At 48.0% G+C, this 17161-nt stretch overlaps 1 protein-coding gene across 2 annotated transcripts in view; it reads left to right on the top strand.

Annotated features, from left to right (window-relative positions):
* Nucleotides 1–15343, top strand: part of LOC140386471 (TYRO protein tyrosine kinase-binding protein-like) — a 66110-nt gene extending 50767 nt beyond the window's left edge. The window contains exon 5 of one of the 2 annotated variants that reach the window (XM_072468843.1): nucleotides 15251–15343. In XM_072468843.1, coding sequence (XP_072324944.1) covers nucleotides 15251–15310 — 60 coding nt within the window. In that variant the 3' untranslated portion in view covers nucleotides 15311–15343. Of the gene's footprint in view, nucleotides 1–3925; nucleotides 11099–15250 lie in introns of those variants that run through there. The other variant, XM_072468844.1, reaches the window with a different exon arrangement.
* Nucleotides 15344–17161: the final 1818 nt, after the last annotated feature.

The following is a 17161-nucleotide window of genomic DNA, read 5'->3' as shown; positions in this document are numbered from 1 at the left end:
TCCTTCCAAAATGAATCACCTCACACTTTTCTGCATTGAACGCCATTTGCCACCTCTCAGCCCAGCGCTGCAGCTTATCTATGTCCCTCTGTAACTTGTAACATCCTTCCGCACTGTCCACAACTCTACCGACTTTAGTGTCATCTGCAAATTTACTCACCCATCCTTCTACGTCCTCCTCCAGGTCATTTATAAAAATGACAAACAGCAGTGGCCCCAAAACAGATCCTGTGGTACACCACTAGTAACTGGACACCAGTCTGAATATTTCCCATCAACCACCACCCTTTGTCTTCTTCCAGCTAGCCAATTTCTGATCCAAACTGCTAAATCACCCTGAATCCCATGCCTCTGTATTTTCTGCAGTAGCCTACCATGGGGAACCTTATCAAATGCTTTACTGAAATCCATATACACCACATCAACTGCTTTACCCTCATCCACCTGTTTGGTCACCTTCTCAAAGAACTCTATAAGGTTTGTGAGGCACGACCTACCCTTCACAAAACCGTGTTGACTATCTCTAATCAAATTATTCCTTTCCAGATGATTATACATCCTATCTCTTATAAACCTTTCCAAGATTTTTCCCACAACAGAAGTAAGGCTCACTGGTCTATAGTTACCGGGGTTATCTCTACTCCCCTTCTTGAACAAGGGGACAACATTTGCTATCCTCCAGTCTTCTGGCACTATTCCTGTAGACAAAGATGACTTAAAGATCAAAGCCAAAGGCTCAGCAATCTCCTCCCTAGCTTCCCAGAGAATCCGAGGATAAATCCCATCCGGCCCAGGTGACTTATCTATTTTCACACTTTCCAGAATTGCTAACACCTCCTCCTTATGAACCTCAAGCCCTTCTAGTCTAGTAGCCTGAATCTCATTCTCCTCGACAACATTGTCTTTTTCCTGTGTGAATACTGACAAAAAATATTCATTTAGCACCTCTCCTATCTCCTCGGACACCAAGCACAACTTCCCACTACTGTCCTTGACTGGCCCTACTCTTACCCTAGTCATTCTTTTATTCCTGACATATCTATAGAAAGCTTTAGGGTTATCCTTGATCCTACCTGCCAAAGACTTTTCATGTCACCTCCTGGCTCTTCTTAGCTCTCTCTTTAGGTCCTTCCTAGCTAACTTATAACTCTTGAGCACCCTAACTGAACCTTCATGTCTCATCTTTACATAAGTCTCCTTCTTCCTCTTGACAAGTGTTTCGACTGCTTTAGTAAACCACGGTTCCCTCACTCGACCACTTCCTCCCTGCCTGACAGGTACATACTTATCAAGGACACGCAGTAGCTGTGCCTTGAACAAGCTCCACATTTCCATTGTGCCCAATCCCTGCAGTTTTCTTCTCCATCCGATGTATCCTAAGTCTTGCCTCATCGCATCATAATTGCCTTTCCCCCAGATATAACTCTTGCCCTGCGGTATATACCTATCCCTTTCCATCACTAAAATGAACGTAATCGAATTGTGGTCACTATCATCAAAGTGCTCACCTACCTCCAAATCTAACACCTGTCCTGGTTCATTACCCAGTACCAAATCCAATATGGCCTCGCCTCTTGTTGGGCTATCTACATACTGTGCCAGGAAACCCTCCTGCACACATTGGACAAAAACGGACCCATCTAATGTACTCGAACTATAGCATTTCCAGTCAATATTTTGAAAGTTAAAGTCCCCAATAACAACTACCCTGTTGCTTTCGCTCCTATTCAGAATCATCTTTGCAATCCTCTCCTCTACATCTCTGGAACTTTTTGGAGGCCTATAGAAAACTCCTAACAGGGTGACCTCTCCTTTCCTGTTTCTAACCTCAGCCCATACTACTTCAGTAGACAAGTCCTCATCAAACGTCCTTTCTGCATATATAAGTTTGCAAAACACGAGAATTGGGGTAGTAAATAAAGAGGAGGACAGCCTCAGATTACAGGAGGATGTAGAGGGGCTGGTCAGGTAGCTGATCAGTGGCAAATGGCATTCAATCCGGATAAGTGAGAGGTGATGTAGTTGGGCAGGACAAACAAGGCACAGGAATACATGATAAATGGCAGGACGCTGGGAAGCACCGAGGGTCAGAGGGACCTTGGTGTGCACATACACCTGTCCCTTAAGGTAGCAGGGAAAGTGGATACAGTAGTTAAGAAGTCATATGGTACACTTGTCTTTATTGGCCAAGGCATAGAGTTCAAGAGCAAGGAGATTATGCTGGAAATGTGTAAAATGTTGTTTAGACCAAAGCTAGAGTATTCCGTCCAGTTCTGGAATCCGGATGTGATAGCACTCAAAATGGTGCAGAGGAGGTTTACCAGAATGTTGCTTGGGCTGGAGAGGTTTAGCTATAAAGAGAAATTGGACAGACTGGGGTTGTTTTCCTTGCACTGTGGAGGGTCAGTACTGAGGGAGTGCTGCACTGTCAGAGGGTCAGTGCTGAGGGAGTGATGCACTGTCAGAGGTTCAGTACTGAGGGAGTGCTGCACTGTCAGCGGGTCAGTAGTGAGGGAGTGCTGTACTGTCAGAGAATCAGTACTGAGGGAGTGCTGCACTGTCAGAGGGTCAGTACTGAGGGAGTGCTGCACTGTCAGAGGGTCAGTACTGAGTGAGTGCTGCACTGTTGGAGGGTCAGTACTGAGGGAGAGCTGCACTGTCAGAGCGTCAGTACTGAGGGAGTGCTGCACTGTTGGAGTGTCAGAACTGAGGAAGTGCTGCACTGTCAGAGGGTCAGTTCTGAGGGAATGCTGCACTGTCAGAGGGTCAGTACTGATGGAGCGCTGCACTGTCAGAGGGTCAGTACTGAGGGAGTGCTGCACTGTCAGAGGGTCAGTACTGAGGGAGCGCTGCACTGTCAGAGGGTCAGCACTGAGGGAGCTTTGCACTGTCAGAGGGTCAGTACTGAGGGAGTGCTGCACAGTCAGAGGGTCAGTACTGAGGGAGTGCTGCACTGTCAGAGGGTCAGTACTGAGCGAGTGCTGCACTGTCAGAGGGTCAGTACTGAGGGAGTTCTGCATTGTCAGAGGGTCAGTACTGAGGGAGTGCTGCACTGTCAGAGGGTCAGTACTGAGGGAGTGCTGCACTGTCAGAGGGTCAGTACTGAGCGAGTGCTGCACTGTCAGAGGGTCAGTACTGAGTGAGTGCTGCACTGTCAGAGGGTCAGTACTAAGGGAGTGCTGCACTGTCGGAGGGTCAGTACTGAGGGAGTGCTGCACTGTTGGAGGGTCAGTACTGAGGGAGAGCTGCACTGTCAGAGCGTCAGTACTGAGGGAGTGCTGCACTGTTGGAGTGTCAGAACTGAGGAAGTGCTGCACTGTCAGAGGGTCAGTTCTGAGGGAATGCTGCACTGTCAGAGGGTCAGTACTGATGGAGCGCTGCACTGTCAGAGGGTCAGTACTGAGGGAGTGCTGCACTGTCAGAGGGTCAGTACTGAGGGAGCGCTGCACTGTCAGAGGGTCAGCACTGAGGGAGCTTTGCACTGTCAGAGGGTCAGTACTGAGGGAGTGCTGCACAGTCAGAGGGTCAGTACTGAGGGAGTGCTGCACTGTCAGAGGGTCAGTACTGAGCGAGTGCTGCACTGTCAGAGGGTCAGTACTGAGGGAGTTCTGCATTGTCAGAGGGTCAGTACTGAGGGAGTGCTGCACTGTCAGAGGGTCAGTACTGAGGGAGTGCTGCACTGTCAGAGGGTCAGTACTGAGCGAGTGCTGCACTGTCAGAGGGTCAGTACTGAGTGAGTGCTGCACTGTCAGAGGGTCAGTACTGAGGGAGTGCTGCACTGTCGGAGGGCCTGTGCCGTGGCGGGCTGGTGGTATAGTGGTTGTTTCTGTGGTCCAGTAATCCATGGAGGAATGCAAGCTGGTTTTGAATTACGATGGGTGGCTGGAACTTTGCAGTGCTTTATCCACTATCTCCATTCCCACAGGAACTGCAGGGTCCAGACCGTGGTTTCTACAGCGAGTTAAGGCTCAACCGCAAATAAGACAAACCCTCTGATATCCCTGCTGGAGTCCGGTCCACACTCATCAGAACCCAGTTAAGGGCAACTCTCCTTCCATCTCACCCTGCAGCCCACCTGCTGATGGCACGTTATCCTGTGTATATCTCACTCTCAGTGACGTGCTATTCTGTGTATGAAGCACTTCCAGGAGCACGTTTTTCTGTGTACATCTCAATCGGAGTGATGCTTTATTCTGTGTATAACTCACTCCCAGTGAGGTGTTGCATGTATATCTCAATCGAGTGACGCATTAATCTGTGTATAACTCACTCGCAGTGACCCGTCATTCTGTGTATAACTCACTCCCAGTGACACATTATTTTGTGCATAACTCAATTTCAGTGATACATTGTTTTGTGTATAACTCACTCCCAGTGGTGTGTTATGCTGTGTGCAACTCACTCCCAAGGATGTGTTATCCTGTGTGCAACTCACTCCAAGTGATGTGTTATTCTGTGTGTAACTCACTCCCAGTGATGTGTTACTGTGTGTGTAACTCACAAACAGTGACGTGTTATCCTGTGTGTAAATCACTCCCAGTGATGTGTTTTCCTGTATGTAACTCACTCCCAGTGATGTGTTTTCCTGTGTGTAACTCACTCCACATGATGTGTTATCCTGTGTAACTCATTCACAGGAATGTGTTATCCTGCGTAACTCACTCCCAGTGATGCGTTATCCTGTGTAACTCACTCCCAGTGATGTGTTTTCCTGTATGTAACTCACTCCCAGTGATATGTTTTCCTGTGTGTAACTCACTCCCAGTGATGTGTTATCCTGTGTGCAACTCACTCCACATGATGTGTTATCCTGGATAACTCATTCCCAGTAATGTGTTATCCTGCATAACTCACTCCCAGTGACGCGTTAGCCTGTGTAACTCACTCCCAGTGATGTGTTTTCCTGTATGTAACTCACTCCTAGTGATGTGTTTTCCTGTGTGTAACTCACTCCCAGTGTCGCGTTATCCTGCGTAACTCACTCCCAGTGATGTGGTATCCTGTGTGTAACTCGCTCCCAGCGATATGTTATCCTGTGTGTAACTCACTCCCAGCGATATGTTATCCTGTGTGTAACTCACACCCAGTGATGTGTTATCCTGTGTGTAACTCACACCCAGTGATGTGTTATCCTGTGTGTAACTCACACCCAGTGATGTGTTATCCTGTGTGTAACTCACACCCAGTGATGTGTTATCCTGTGTGTAACTCACACCCAGTGATGTGTTATCCTGTGTGTAACTCACACCCAGTGTTGTGTTATCCTGTGTGTAACTCGCTCCCAGTGATGTGTTATCCTGAGTGTAACTCGCTCACAGTGAAGGGTTATCCTGTGTGCAACTCACTCCCAGTGATGTGTTATCCTGTGTAACTCACTCCCAGTGATGTGTTATCCTGTGTGTAACTCATTCCCAGTGATGTGTTATCCTGTGGGCAACACACTCCCAGTGATGTGTTATCTTGTGTGTAACTCACTCCCAGTCATGCATTATTCTGTGTGTAATTGACTCCCAGTGATGCGTTATTCTGTGTGTAACTCACACCCAGTGATGTGTTATCCTGTGTGTAACCCACTCCGAGTGATGTGTTATCCTGTGTGTAACTCACTCCCAGTGATGAGTTATTCTGTGTAACTCACTCCCAGTGATGTGTTTTCCTGTGTGTAACTGACTCCCAGTGATGTGTTATCCTATGTGTAATTTACTCCCAGTGATGTGTTATCCTGTGCTTAACTCATTCCCAGTGATGTGTTATCCTATGTGTAATTTACTCCCAGTGATGTGTTATCCTGTGTGTAACGCACTCTCAGTGATGTGTTATCCTGTGTCTAACTCATTCCCAGTGATGTGTATCCTTTGTAACTCACTCCCAGTGATGTGTTATCCTGTGTGCAACTCACTCCCAGTGATGTGATATCCTGTGTGCAACTCACCCCCAGTGATGTGTTATCCAGTGTAACTCATTCCCAGTGATGTGTTATCCTGTGTGAAACTCATTCCCAGTGATGTGTTATCCTGTGTGTAACCCGCTCCCAGTGATGTGTTATCCTGTGTGTAACTCGCTCCCAGTGATGTGTTATCCTGTGTATAACTCACTCCCAGTGAAGGGTTATCCTGTGTGCAACTCACTCCCAGTGATATGTTATCCTGTGTAACTCACTCCCAGTGCGGTGTTATCCTGTGTGTAACTCACTCCCAGCGATATGTTATCCTGTGTGTAACTCGCTCCCAGTGAAGGGTTATCCTGTGTGCAACTCACTCCCAGTGATGTGTTCTCCTGTGTAACTCACTCCCAGTGATGTGTTATCTTGTGTGTAACTCACTCCCAGCGATATGTTATCCTGTGTGTAACTCGCTCCCAGTGAAGGGTTATCCTGTGTGCAACTCACTCCCAGTGATGTGTTATCCAGTGTAACTCATTCCCAGTGATGTGTTATCCTGTGTAACTCACTCCCAGTGATGTGTTATCCTGTGTGTAACTCATTCCCAGTGATGTGTTATCCTGTGTGCAACTCACTCCCAGTGATGTGTTATCTTGTGTGTAACTCACTCCCAGTGATGCATTATTCTGTGTGTAATTGACTCCCAGTGATGCGTTATTCTGTGTGTAACTCACTCCCAATGATGCGTTATTCTGTGTATAACTCACTCCCAGTGATGTGTTATCCTGTGTGTAACTCACACCCAGTGATGTGTTATCCTGTGTGTAACCCACTCCGAGTGATGTGTTATCCTGTGTGTAACTCACTCCCAGTGATGAGTTATTCTGTGTAACTCACTCCCAGTGATGTGTTTTCCTGTGTGTAACTGACTCCCAGTGATGTGTTATCCTATGTGTAATTTACTCCCAGTGATGTGTTATCCTGTGCGTAACTCATTCCCAGTGATGTGTTATCCTATGTGTAATTTACTCCCAGTGATGTGTTATCCTGTGTGTAACTCACTCTCAGTGATGTGTTATCCTGTGTGTAACTCACTCCCAGTGATGCGTTATTCTGTGTATAACTCACTCCCAGTGACACATTATTCTGTGTATATCTTATTCCAAATGACGCATTATTCTGTGTGTAACTCACTCCCAGTGTTGTGTTATCCTGTGTGTAACTCACTCCCAGTGATGTGTTATCCGGTGTATAACTCATTCCCAGTGATGTCTTATCCTGTGTGTAACTCACACCCAGTGATGTGTTATCCTGTGTGTAACCCACTCCCAGTGATGTGTTATCCTGTGTGTAACTCACTCCCAGTGATGTGTTATCCTGTGTGTAACTCACTCCCAGTGATGTGTTATCCTGTGTGTAACTCACACCCAGTGATGTGTTATCCTGTGTGTAACCCACTCCCAGTGATGTGTTATCCTGTGTGTTACTCACTCCCAGTGATGTGTTATCCTGTGTGTAACTCACACCCAGTGATGTGTTATCCTGTGTGTAACCCACACCCAGTGATGTGTCATCCTGTGTGTAACTCACTCCCAGTGATGTGTTATCCTGTGTGTAACTCACTCCCAGTGATGTGTTATCCTGTGTGTAACTCACTCCCAGTGATATGTTATCCTGTGTAACTCACTCCCAGTGCTGTGTTATCCTGTGTGTAACTCACTCCCAGCGATATGTTATCCGGTGTGTAACTCGCTCCCAGTGAAAGTTTATCCTGTGTGCAACTCACTCCCAGTGATGTGTTATCCTGTGTAACTCACTCCCAGTAATGTGTTATCCTGTGTGTAACTCACTCCCAGTGATATGTTATCCTGTGTGTAACTCGCTCCCAGTGAAGGGTTATCCTGTGTGCAACTCACTCCCAGTGATGTGTTATCCTGTGTAACTCACACCCAGTGATGTGTTATCCTGTGTAACTCATTCCCAGTGATATGTTATCCTGTGTAACTCACTCCCAGTGATGTGTTATCCTGTGTGTAACTCATTCCCAGTGATGTGTTATCCTGTGTGCAACTCACTCCCAGTGATGCATTATTCTGTGTGTAATTGACTCCCAGTGATGTGTTATTCTGTGTATAACTCACTCCCAGTGACACATTATTCTGTGTATATCTCATTCCAAATGACGCATTATTCTGTGTATAACTCACACCCAGTGATGTGTTATCCTGTGTGTAACTCACTCCCAGTGATGTGTTATCCTGTGTGTAACTCACTCCCAGTGACACATTATTCTGTGTATATCTCATTCCAAATGACGCATTATTCTGTGTATAACTCACACCCAGTGATGTGTTATCCTGTGTGTAACTCACTCCCAGTGATGCGTTATTCTGTGTATAACTCACTCCCAGTGACACATTATTCTGTGTATATCTCATTCCAAATGACGCATTATTCTGTGTGTAACTCACTCCCAGTGTTGTGTTATCCTGTGTGTAACTCACTCCCAGTGATGTGTTATCCGGTGTATAACTCATTCCCAGTGATGTCTTATCCTGTGTGTAACTCACTCCCAGTGATGTGTTATCCTGTGTGTAACTCACACCCAGTGATGTGTTATCCTGTGTGTAACCCACTCCCAGTGATGTGTTATCCTGTGTGTTACTCACTCCCAGTGATGTGTTATCCTGTGTGTAACTCACACCCAGTGATGTGTTACCTGTGTGTAACTCACTCCCAGTGATGTGTTATCCTGTGTGTAACTCACACCCAGTGATGTGTTATCCTGTGTGTAACCCACTCCCAGTGATGTGTTATCCTGTGTGTAACTCACTCCCAGTGATGTGTTATCCTGTGTGTAACTCAATCCCAGTGATGTGTTATCCTGTGTGTAACCCATACCCAGTGATGTGTTATCCTGTGTGTAACTCACTCCCAGTGATGCATTATTCTGTGTGTAATTGACTCCCAGTGATGCGTTAATCTGTGTATATCTCACTCCCAGTGACGTGTTATTCTGTGTATAACTCACTCCCAGTGACACATTATTCTGTGTATATCTCATTCCAAATGACGCATTATTGTGTATAACTCACACCGTGATGTGTTATCCTGTGTGTAACTCACTCCCAGTGTTGTGTTATCCTGTGTGTAACTCACTCCCAGTGATGTGTTATCCTGGGTGTAACTCACTCCCAGTGATGTGTTATCCTGTGTGTAACTCACATCCAGTGATGTGTTATCCTGTGTGTAACCCACTCCCAGTGATGTGTTATCCTGTGTGTAACTCACACCCAGTGATGTGTTATCCTGTGTGTAACCCACTCCCAGTGATGTGTTATCCTGTGTGTAACTCACATCCAGTGATGTGTTATCCTGTGTGTAACTCACACCCAGTGATGTGTTATCCTGTGTGTAACCCACTCCCAGTGATGTGTTATCCTGTGTGTAACTCACACCCAGTGATGTGGTATCCTGTGTGTAACCCACTCCCAGTGATGTGTTATCCTGTGTGTAACTCACACCCAGTGATGTGTTATCCTGTGTGTAACTCACTCCCAGTGATGTGTTATCCTGTGTGTAACTCACACCCAGTGATGTGTTATCCTGTGTGTAACCCACTCCCAGTGATGTGTTATCCTGTGTGTAACTCACACCCAGTGATGTGTTATCCTGTGTGTAACTCACTCCCAGTGATGTGTTATCCTGTGTGTAACTCACTCCCAGTGATGTGTTATCCTGTGTGTAACTCACACCCAGTGATGTGTTATCCTGTGTGTAACTCACTCCCAGTGATGTGTTATCCTGTGTGTAACTCACTCCCAGTGATATGTTATCCTGTGTGTAACTCACTCCCAGTGATGTGTTATCCTGTGTGTAACTCACTCCCAGTGATGTGTTATCCTGTGTGTAACTCACTCCCAGTGATGTGTTATCCTGTGTGTAACTCACACCCAGTGATGTGTTATCCTGTGTGTAACTCACTCCCAGTGATGTGTTATCCTGTGTGTAACTCACTCCCAGTGATGTGTTATCCTGTGTGTAACTCACACCCAGTGATGTGTTATCCTGTGTGTAACTCACTCCCAGTGATGTGTTATCCTGTGTGTAACTCACACCCAGTGATGTGTTATCCTGTGTGTAACTCACTCCCAGTGATGTGTTATCCTGTGTGTAACTCACACCCAGTGATGTGTTATCCTGTGTGTAACTCACTCCCAGTGATGTGTTATCCTGTGTGTAATTCACTCCCAGCGATGTGTTATCCTGTGTGTAACTCACTCCCAGTGATGTGTTATCCTGTGTGTAACTCACTCCCAGCGATGTGTTATCCTGTGTGTAACTCACACCCAGTGATGTGTTATCCTGTGTGTAACTCACTCCCAGCGATGTGTTATCCTGTGTGTAACTCACACCCAGTGATGTGTTATCCTGTGTGTAACTCACTCCCAGCGATGTGTTATCCTGTGTGTAACTCACACCCAGTGATGTGTTATCCTGTGTGTAACTCACTCCCAGCGATGTGTTATCCTGTGTGTAACTCACACCCAGTGATGTGTTATCCTGTGTGTAACTCACTCCCAGCGATGTGTTATCCTGTGTGTAACTCACTCCCAGTGATGTGTTATCCTGTGTGTAACTCACACCCAGCGATGTGTTATCCTGTGTGTAACTCACTCCCAGTGATGTGTTATCCTGTGTGTAACTCACACCCAGTGATGTGTTATCCTGTGTGTAACTCACTCCCAGTGATGTGTTATCCTGTGTGTAACTCACACCCAGTGATGTGTTATCCTGTGTGTAACTCACTCCCAGTGATGTACTGGGGCTGGTTTAGCACAGGGCTAAAGAGTTGGCTTTTAAAGCAGACCAAGTCAGGCCAACAGCATGGTAGAATTCCCATACCAGCCTCCCCAAACAGGCGCCGCAATGTGGCGACTAGGGGCTTTTCACAGTGTCTTCATTTGAAGCCTACTTGTGACAAAAAGTGATTTTCAATTTCATTTTCGTGTTATCCTGTGAGTAACGCACTATGAGTTTATCAATATGTTATTAAGCAGTGTGTGTCTCAATGACCTTGAAAGGGATCCGTGAGTTAAAAATGTAACATTGATCAATCTATACATACAGACCGCTTGCAACACTTTGGGGCAAAAGCTTCTTGTGGGTTCGTTGCAAAAGGAAGTGACTTACAATAAATTTTGCTTGAACTTAAAAGACCTGACTGGATTGATTCTTCCGCCGTAGTCCCTGGTTGCAAGTATCACCAATGATGCGTTATCCTGTGACGATGATGCTCCTCATTTTCCTTCCTACCACATTGGGGCTGGTTTAGCACAAGGCTAAAGTGTTGGCTTTTGAAAGTAGACCAAGGCAGGCCAGCAGCACGGTTCAATTCCCATACCAGCCTCCCCGAACAGGCGCCGGAATGTGGTGACTAGGGGCTTTTCACAGTAGCTTCATTTGAAGCCTACTTGTGACAATAAGCGATTTTCATTTTCTTGATGCATCGGAGATCTCACAACCTTCAAATGGTTCCATCTTCCCTATTTTCAGTAAACCATGCTGAATCTCAACTTATTTGCCTGTAATTTTTATTTATGTATTGTTAATGCCATTCCTTCTCTGCCTCTCTCTGTCAGTCTCCCCCCTGCCCTATCTCTCTCTATATATTATGCTGTCAGTTTTAAAATTTATTTCACAGGATATAGGTGTCGCTGGCTGAGCACAGCATTTATTGCCCATCTCTAATTGCCCCTAGAGAAGGTGGTGGGTGAGCTGCCTTCTTGAACCGCTGCAGTCCCGTTGGGTGTAAGTACGCCCACAGTGCTGTTAGGGTGGGAGTACCAGGATTTTGACCCAGCGACAGTGAAGGAACGGCCGGTAGATTTCCAAGTCGGAGTAGTGAGTGACTTGGAGGGGAACATCCATGCCGTTCCCAGGTACCTGTTGCTCTTGTCCTTCTAGATGGTAGTGGCCGTGGGTTTGGAAGGTGCTGCCTAAGCAGCCTCAGTGAGTTCCTGCAGTGCATCTTGTAGATGGTACACACGGCTGCCACTGTTAGTCGATGGTGGAGGGAGTGAATGTTTCTGGATTGGGTGCTAATCAAGCGGGGCTTCTTTGTCCTGGATGGTGTTGACCTTCTTGAGTGTTGCTCGAGCTGCACTCATCCAGGCAAGTGGAGAGTATTCCATCACACTCCTGCCTTGTGTCCTTGTGGATGGTGGACAGGCTTTGGGGGGTCAGGAGGTGAGTTACTCACCTGCTCTTGTAGCCACAGTATTTATATGGCTGGGTCCAGTTCAGTTTCTAGAATGTTGACTGTGGGGGATTCAGTAATGGTAATGCCATTGAACGTTAAGGGGTGATGGTTAGATCCTCTCTTGTCGGAGACAGTCATTGCCTGGCACTTGTGTAGCACGAATGTAACTTGCCACTTGTCAGCCCAAGCCTGGATATTGTCCAGGTCTTGCTGCATTTAGACATGGACTGCTTCATTTTCTGAGGAGTCGCGAATGGTGCTGAACATTGTGCAGTCATCCGTCAACATCCCCGTTTCTGACCTGAGGATGGAAGGGAGGTCATTGATGAAGCAGCTGAAGATGGTTGGGCCTAGGACACTACCCTGAGGAACTCCTGCAGTGATGCCCTGCAGTTGAGATAATTGACCTCCAGCCACCACAACCATCTTACTTTGTGCCAGATATGATTCCAACCAATGGAGAGTGTTCCCTCTGATTCCCATTGACTCCAGTTTAGCAAGGACTCCTTGATGCCATACTTGATCAAATGCTGCCTTGATGTCAAGGGCAGTCACTCTCCCCTCACCTCTGGAGTTCAGCTTTTTTGCCCATGTTGGAGAAAAGTTGTAATGAGGTCAGGCACTGAGTGAACCTGGTGGAACCCAAACTGAGCGCCCGTGAGCAGATTATTGCTCAGTAAGTGTTGCTTGATCGCACTGTTGCGAACTCCTTCCATCACTTTGCTGATGATGGAGAGTAGACTGATAGGGCAGTAAGGGCAGTAATTGGCTGAGTTGGATTTGTCCTGCTTTTTATGTACAGGACACACCTGGGCAATTTTTCACTTTGCCGGGTAGATGCCAATGTTGTAGCTGTACTGGAACAGCTTGGCTCGGGGCGCGGTTAGTTCAGGAGCACAAGTCCTCAGCACTTGATAGTCTCGGAGTTTAGAAGAACATGAGACGGTTTCATTGAAATGTCGAAAATTCTCAGATTTTGGCGGGCTTGATGGTGAGACACGATTTTTCCCATTCCCCATTCTAGAGAGTTTGTATGTGGGGAGGTGGGGAGGGGGGGGGGCGGGGGGGAAACGGGTTGCAGTCCCATGCTCCGGAGTCGGATATTTTTGATTGAGTGAAGGGGAAATGTTTTCGTTCTAAGGATGGTGAATCTTTGGAATTCTCCAGCGGGGAGGGGAGGCATCGCTGAGTGTACACCGGGCCGGGAGATCGATGGATTGTTGGGCATTGAGGGAGTGAGGATTGAGGTAGATGGTCAACCACAGCCATATTGAATGGGGGGGGGGGGGGGGGGGGGGGGAGCTGGATTGAGGGCTGTTCCTCGATGTTCTATTTTTCTGTCTCCCCCTCTACCTCTGTCTTTCTCTCTTCTCTCTTTCTTTACCTGTACATTTCCCTCCTTCTCCCTCTCCCCCTCTCTCGCTCTCGATCTCTCTGCCTGCCCTGTGGCGAACTGTAAATGTGAACACGCTCGGACTGTGAACTGCTGTTATTTCCTGCGGTCATAATGGGCACTCGTTTCCTGGAAATACGACTTCACACCTACACACGTGACCCAATTAGAAACATTCTGCCGACATAGGTCTGACATTTAACCTTTCTGTAAATTCCACGCTCGGAGATCAGCAGTGACCGCACTGCAGAGGCGGCTTAGTTTAGTGATGGGGAGAATAATCCCACCCCTCCCTTTACCCAGTCTGCAGCAAGGAGTGGTGGGCCTGTCCCAGGAACACCCAGCCCACAGTCCAGCTTGCAGAGGGGCAGGAAGCCTGGTCGTTCTGGAGGGTTGGCTGACAGGAACACTCACTCTGGGGAAATTGCAAAACTCAAGAACCTGAGACAACAATTAGCCAACACACTGCATTCCTGATCTAACCACATGACTGCCGGCTCACACACACACACACAACAGCGTGGGTTGGATTAATGCCCACAGAAAGGGTTTGCCAGTGACACCCACAAATTAAATAAACTCCCCACACACGTCGAGAGTGAATACACACAAAAATGATGGAACTGCCTGGCCATCATGTGTACATGTTGGGCCCCATTCTCCAGAAAGAATTCTATTTTTTTAAAAATGTAGAGTATCCAATTAAGGGGAAATTTAGCGTGGCCAATTCACATCTTTTTGGGTTGTGGGGGTGAGACCCACGCAGACACGTGGAGAATGTGCAGAAATAATTCTAAGTGTGGTAGCAAGCGGGAACTGCCACGGACTTCTCGGAAGCTCGGTCTGGTCAGGCCAGCAGCACGGTGAAACGTTAATTGGTCCACTTAACGAAGCCCCATGGGCTTCACGCCGCAAATGAAGGCTCACCATTCAATTCGCCGGGACCGCGCTCGCCAACCCCCTGCTAACAAGGTCGAGCAGCACTTAAACAGCACTTGCACAGCCAACCCCATTCAGCTCGCAGCCACCGTGCCGAGACATCCAGCCCCAAGATTTGGGGATGCAGACCTAGGGAGGCTCCTAGATGCAGTTGAGGCCTGGAGGGATGTACTTTTCCCCCAAGGGTCCCGGAGCCACAGGGTAGCCAGTGCCGCCTGGGATGAAGTGGCAGTGGCGGTCAGCTCAGGCACTGACCAAGAGGACTGGTCCAAAGAGGATTGGTCCCACAGTGCAAAGATGCGCAGGTTAGGTGGATAGGACATAATAAATAGCCTTTAGTGTCCAAAAAGGTTGGGTGGGGTGCTCTTTCCAAGGGCCGGTGCAGACTCGATGGGCCAAATGGCCTCCTTCTGCACTGTAAATTCTTTTTTTTCTTTAAAAATAAAATAAATTTAGAATACTCAATTCATTTTTTCCAATTAATGGGCAATTTAACGTGTCCAATCCACCAATCTTTGGGTTGGGGGGGGGGGGGCGAAACCCACGCAAACACGGGGAGAATGTGCAAACTCCACACGGACAGTGACCCAGAGCCAGGATCGAACCTGGCACCTTGGCGCCGTGAGACAGCAGGGCTCACCCACTGCGCCACCATGGTGTCTCCCTGCACTGTAATTTCTATGAGATAATTCTATAACCCTTCCTTCACCACCACCCCCCCCCACCACTGTGAACCACGCGTGGGGCTAACGATGCTCTCTGTGTGTCTCCGCAGGAGAAGCTCTCTCACAATCGCGGGAGAGGGCCCAGACCGGTGGAGGGGTGCCGGACATAAGAATACTCATGACCTTTAAGATACGGGCCCTGGGAGGTGGCAGGGTGGCCGAGGACAAAGTGGTCACCAATGCAGAGGTTGGCGCATGTGGTGTTGGGTGTTCTAACACACAGAAGAGCCAACACAGTTGCATATGGTACAACACTTGTTTATTTAAACTCACTATTTACAACTTGGTCTTTGCACTCTGCACGTGGGGGGCTCCCTGCTTGTGGTGTTTCAACAGCTCTTTCATGCTTCCTTCTCCCCAGACCTACTGACCTCCAGGTGTCGTGCTCGTGCTTTTTATGTGGTTGGTGTTCTTGTCTGTGATTGGTTGTGGTGTTGTGTACTCTGATTTGCCTGTTAGTGTGTCCATCATGATGTGTGTGTTTGAATATCATGACATCCCCCCTTTTTACAAAGATATGTGCCTACGTGGTAATAAATATGATCGTGACGTGAGTGCATCTAAGAGTGTGTGTGTGTCGTGTGCAGCATGTGTCTATGACGGAACTATGTACATGGGGCGATGTCGAGTGCGTCACATGAATCCAGTTGTACCATAACATAACAGAAATGCGAACGAGAGAAGAAGAAAAAAAATTTTGAACAGTTGTCCAGTCAGACGACATCTGGAACGATAAACAACAACAGGTTATCATGTAAAATTGTCCAACTTATTAAACATATGAACTGTATTATAAGTCCATTCTAATGGGTTTGCGACGAATTCGGGTTGACCGCCTTAAGGGTGGATCAAGAACCACCGGCTGCTGTGCAGGCATGGCCATGGGTGGCGATGGAAAGGGCGTGATGTGCGGCAGCTCCACAAAGTCATCCTCGGAAGCCTGTTGAGGATCTGGCGTGTTGTGTGGCTGTGAACGTGGAAGTCGGCGAAGGGCGCGCCGATTGCGGCGACGCACGGAACCATCCGGCATGCGAACCAGGAACGAGCGGGGAGCCACTTGTCGGAGGACTTCGGCCGGTGCTGACCAGCCACCATACGGTTGATGGACGCGTACTTTGTCTCCGGAGGACAGGGGGGGCAGGTCCGTCGCTCGTGTGTCGTACCGACCTTTCTGGCGATCACGCTGCAGTTGCATGTCCCGAAGAACCGCCTCATGGTCTGTTGTCGGTGCCAGGACGGAAGGTACCGTCGTCCTGAGGGAGCGACCCATTAGTAGCTGCGCTGGCGAGAGGCCCGTGGATAACGGGGCCGATCGATAGGCCAGCAAGGCAAGGTTAAAGTCCGATCCGGCATCAGCCGCCTTGCACAGGAGCCGCTTTGCGATGTGGACACCCTTTTCAGCCTTCCCGTTCGATTGTGGATGCAGAGGGCTGGATGTCACATGAGTGAAACCATATGCTGCGGCAAAGGACGACCATTCACGGCTGGCAAAACAAGGTCCATTGTCTGACATGACAGTCCTTGGAATGCCATGGCGAGCAAACGTTTCCTTGCAGGCCCCAATGACTGCGGACGACGTCAGATCATGGAGAGGCATGACTTCCGGGTAGTTTGAGAAGTAGTCTATAATAACAATGTAATCTCTGCCGAGCGCGTGAAATAGGTCAACACCCACCTTCGCCCAGGGGGACGTCACCATCTCGTGTGGTAGAAGTGTTTCCGGAGGTTGCGCCGGCTGAAACCTCTGACAGGTTGTGCAGTTGAGCACCATGTTGGCTATGTCTTCATTAATACCCGGCCAATATACCGCCGCCCGGGCCCTTCGTCTGCATTTTTCGACACCCAAGTGGCCTTCGTGTAGTTGACGAAGAATCATCTGGCGCACACTGTGTGGAATGACGATCCTATGCGATTTCATAAGGACCCCGTCTATATTGGTGAGATCATCTCGCACATTGTAA

This window comes from Scyliorhinus torazame, chromosome 12 (genome assembly GCF_047496885.1).
Source record: "Scyliorhinus torazame isolate Kashiwa2021f chromosome 12, sScyTor2.1, whole genome shotgun sequence".
NCBI classification, from domain to species: domain Eukaryota; kingdom Metazoa; phylum Chordata; class Chondrichthyes; order Carcharhiniformes; family Scyliorhinidae; genus Scyliorhinus; species Scyliorhinus torazame.
This window is presented reverse-complemented; position numbering and strand designations above follow the sequence as displayed.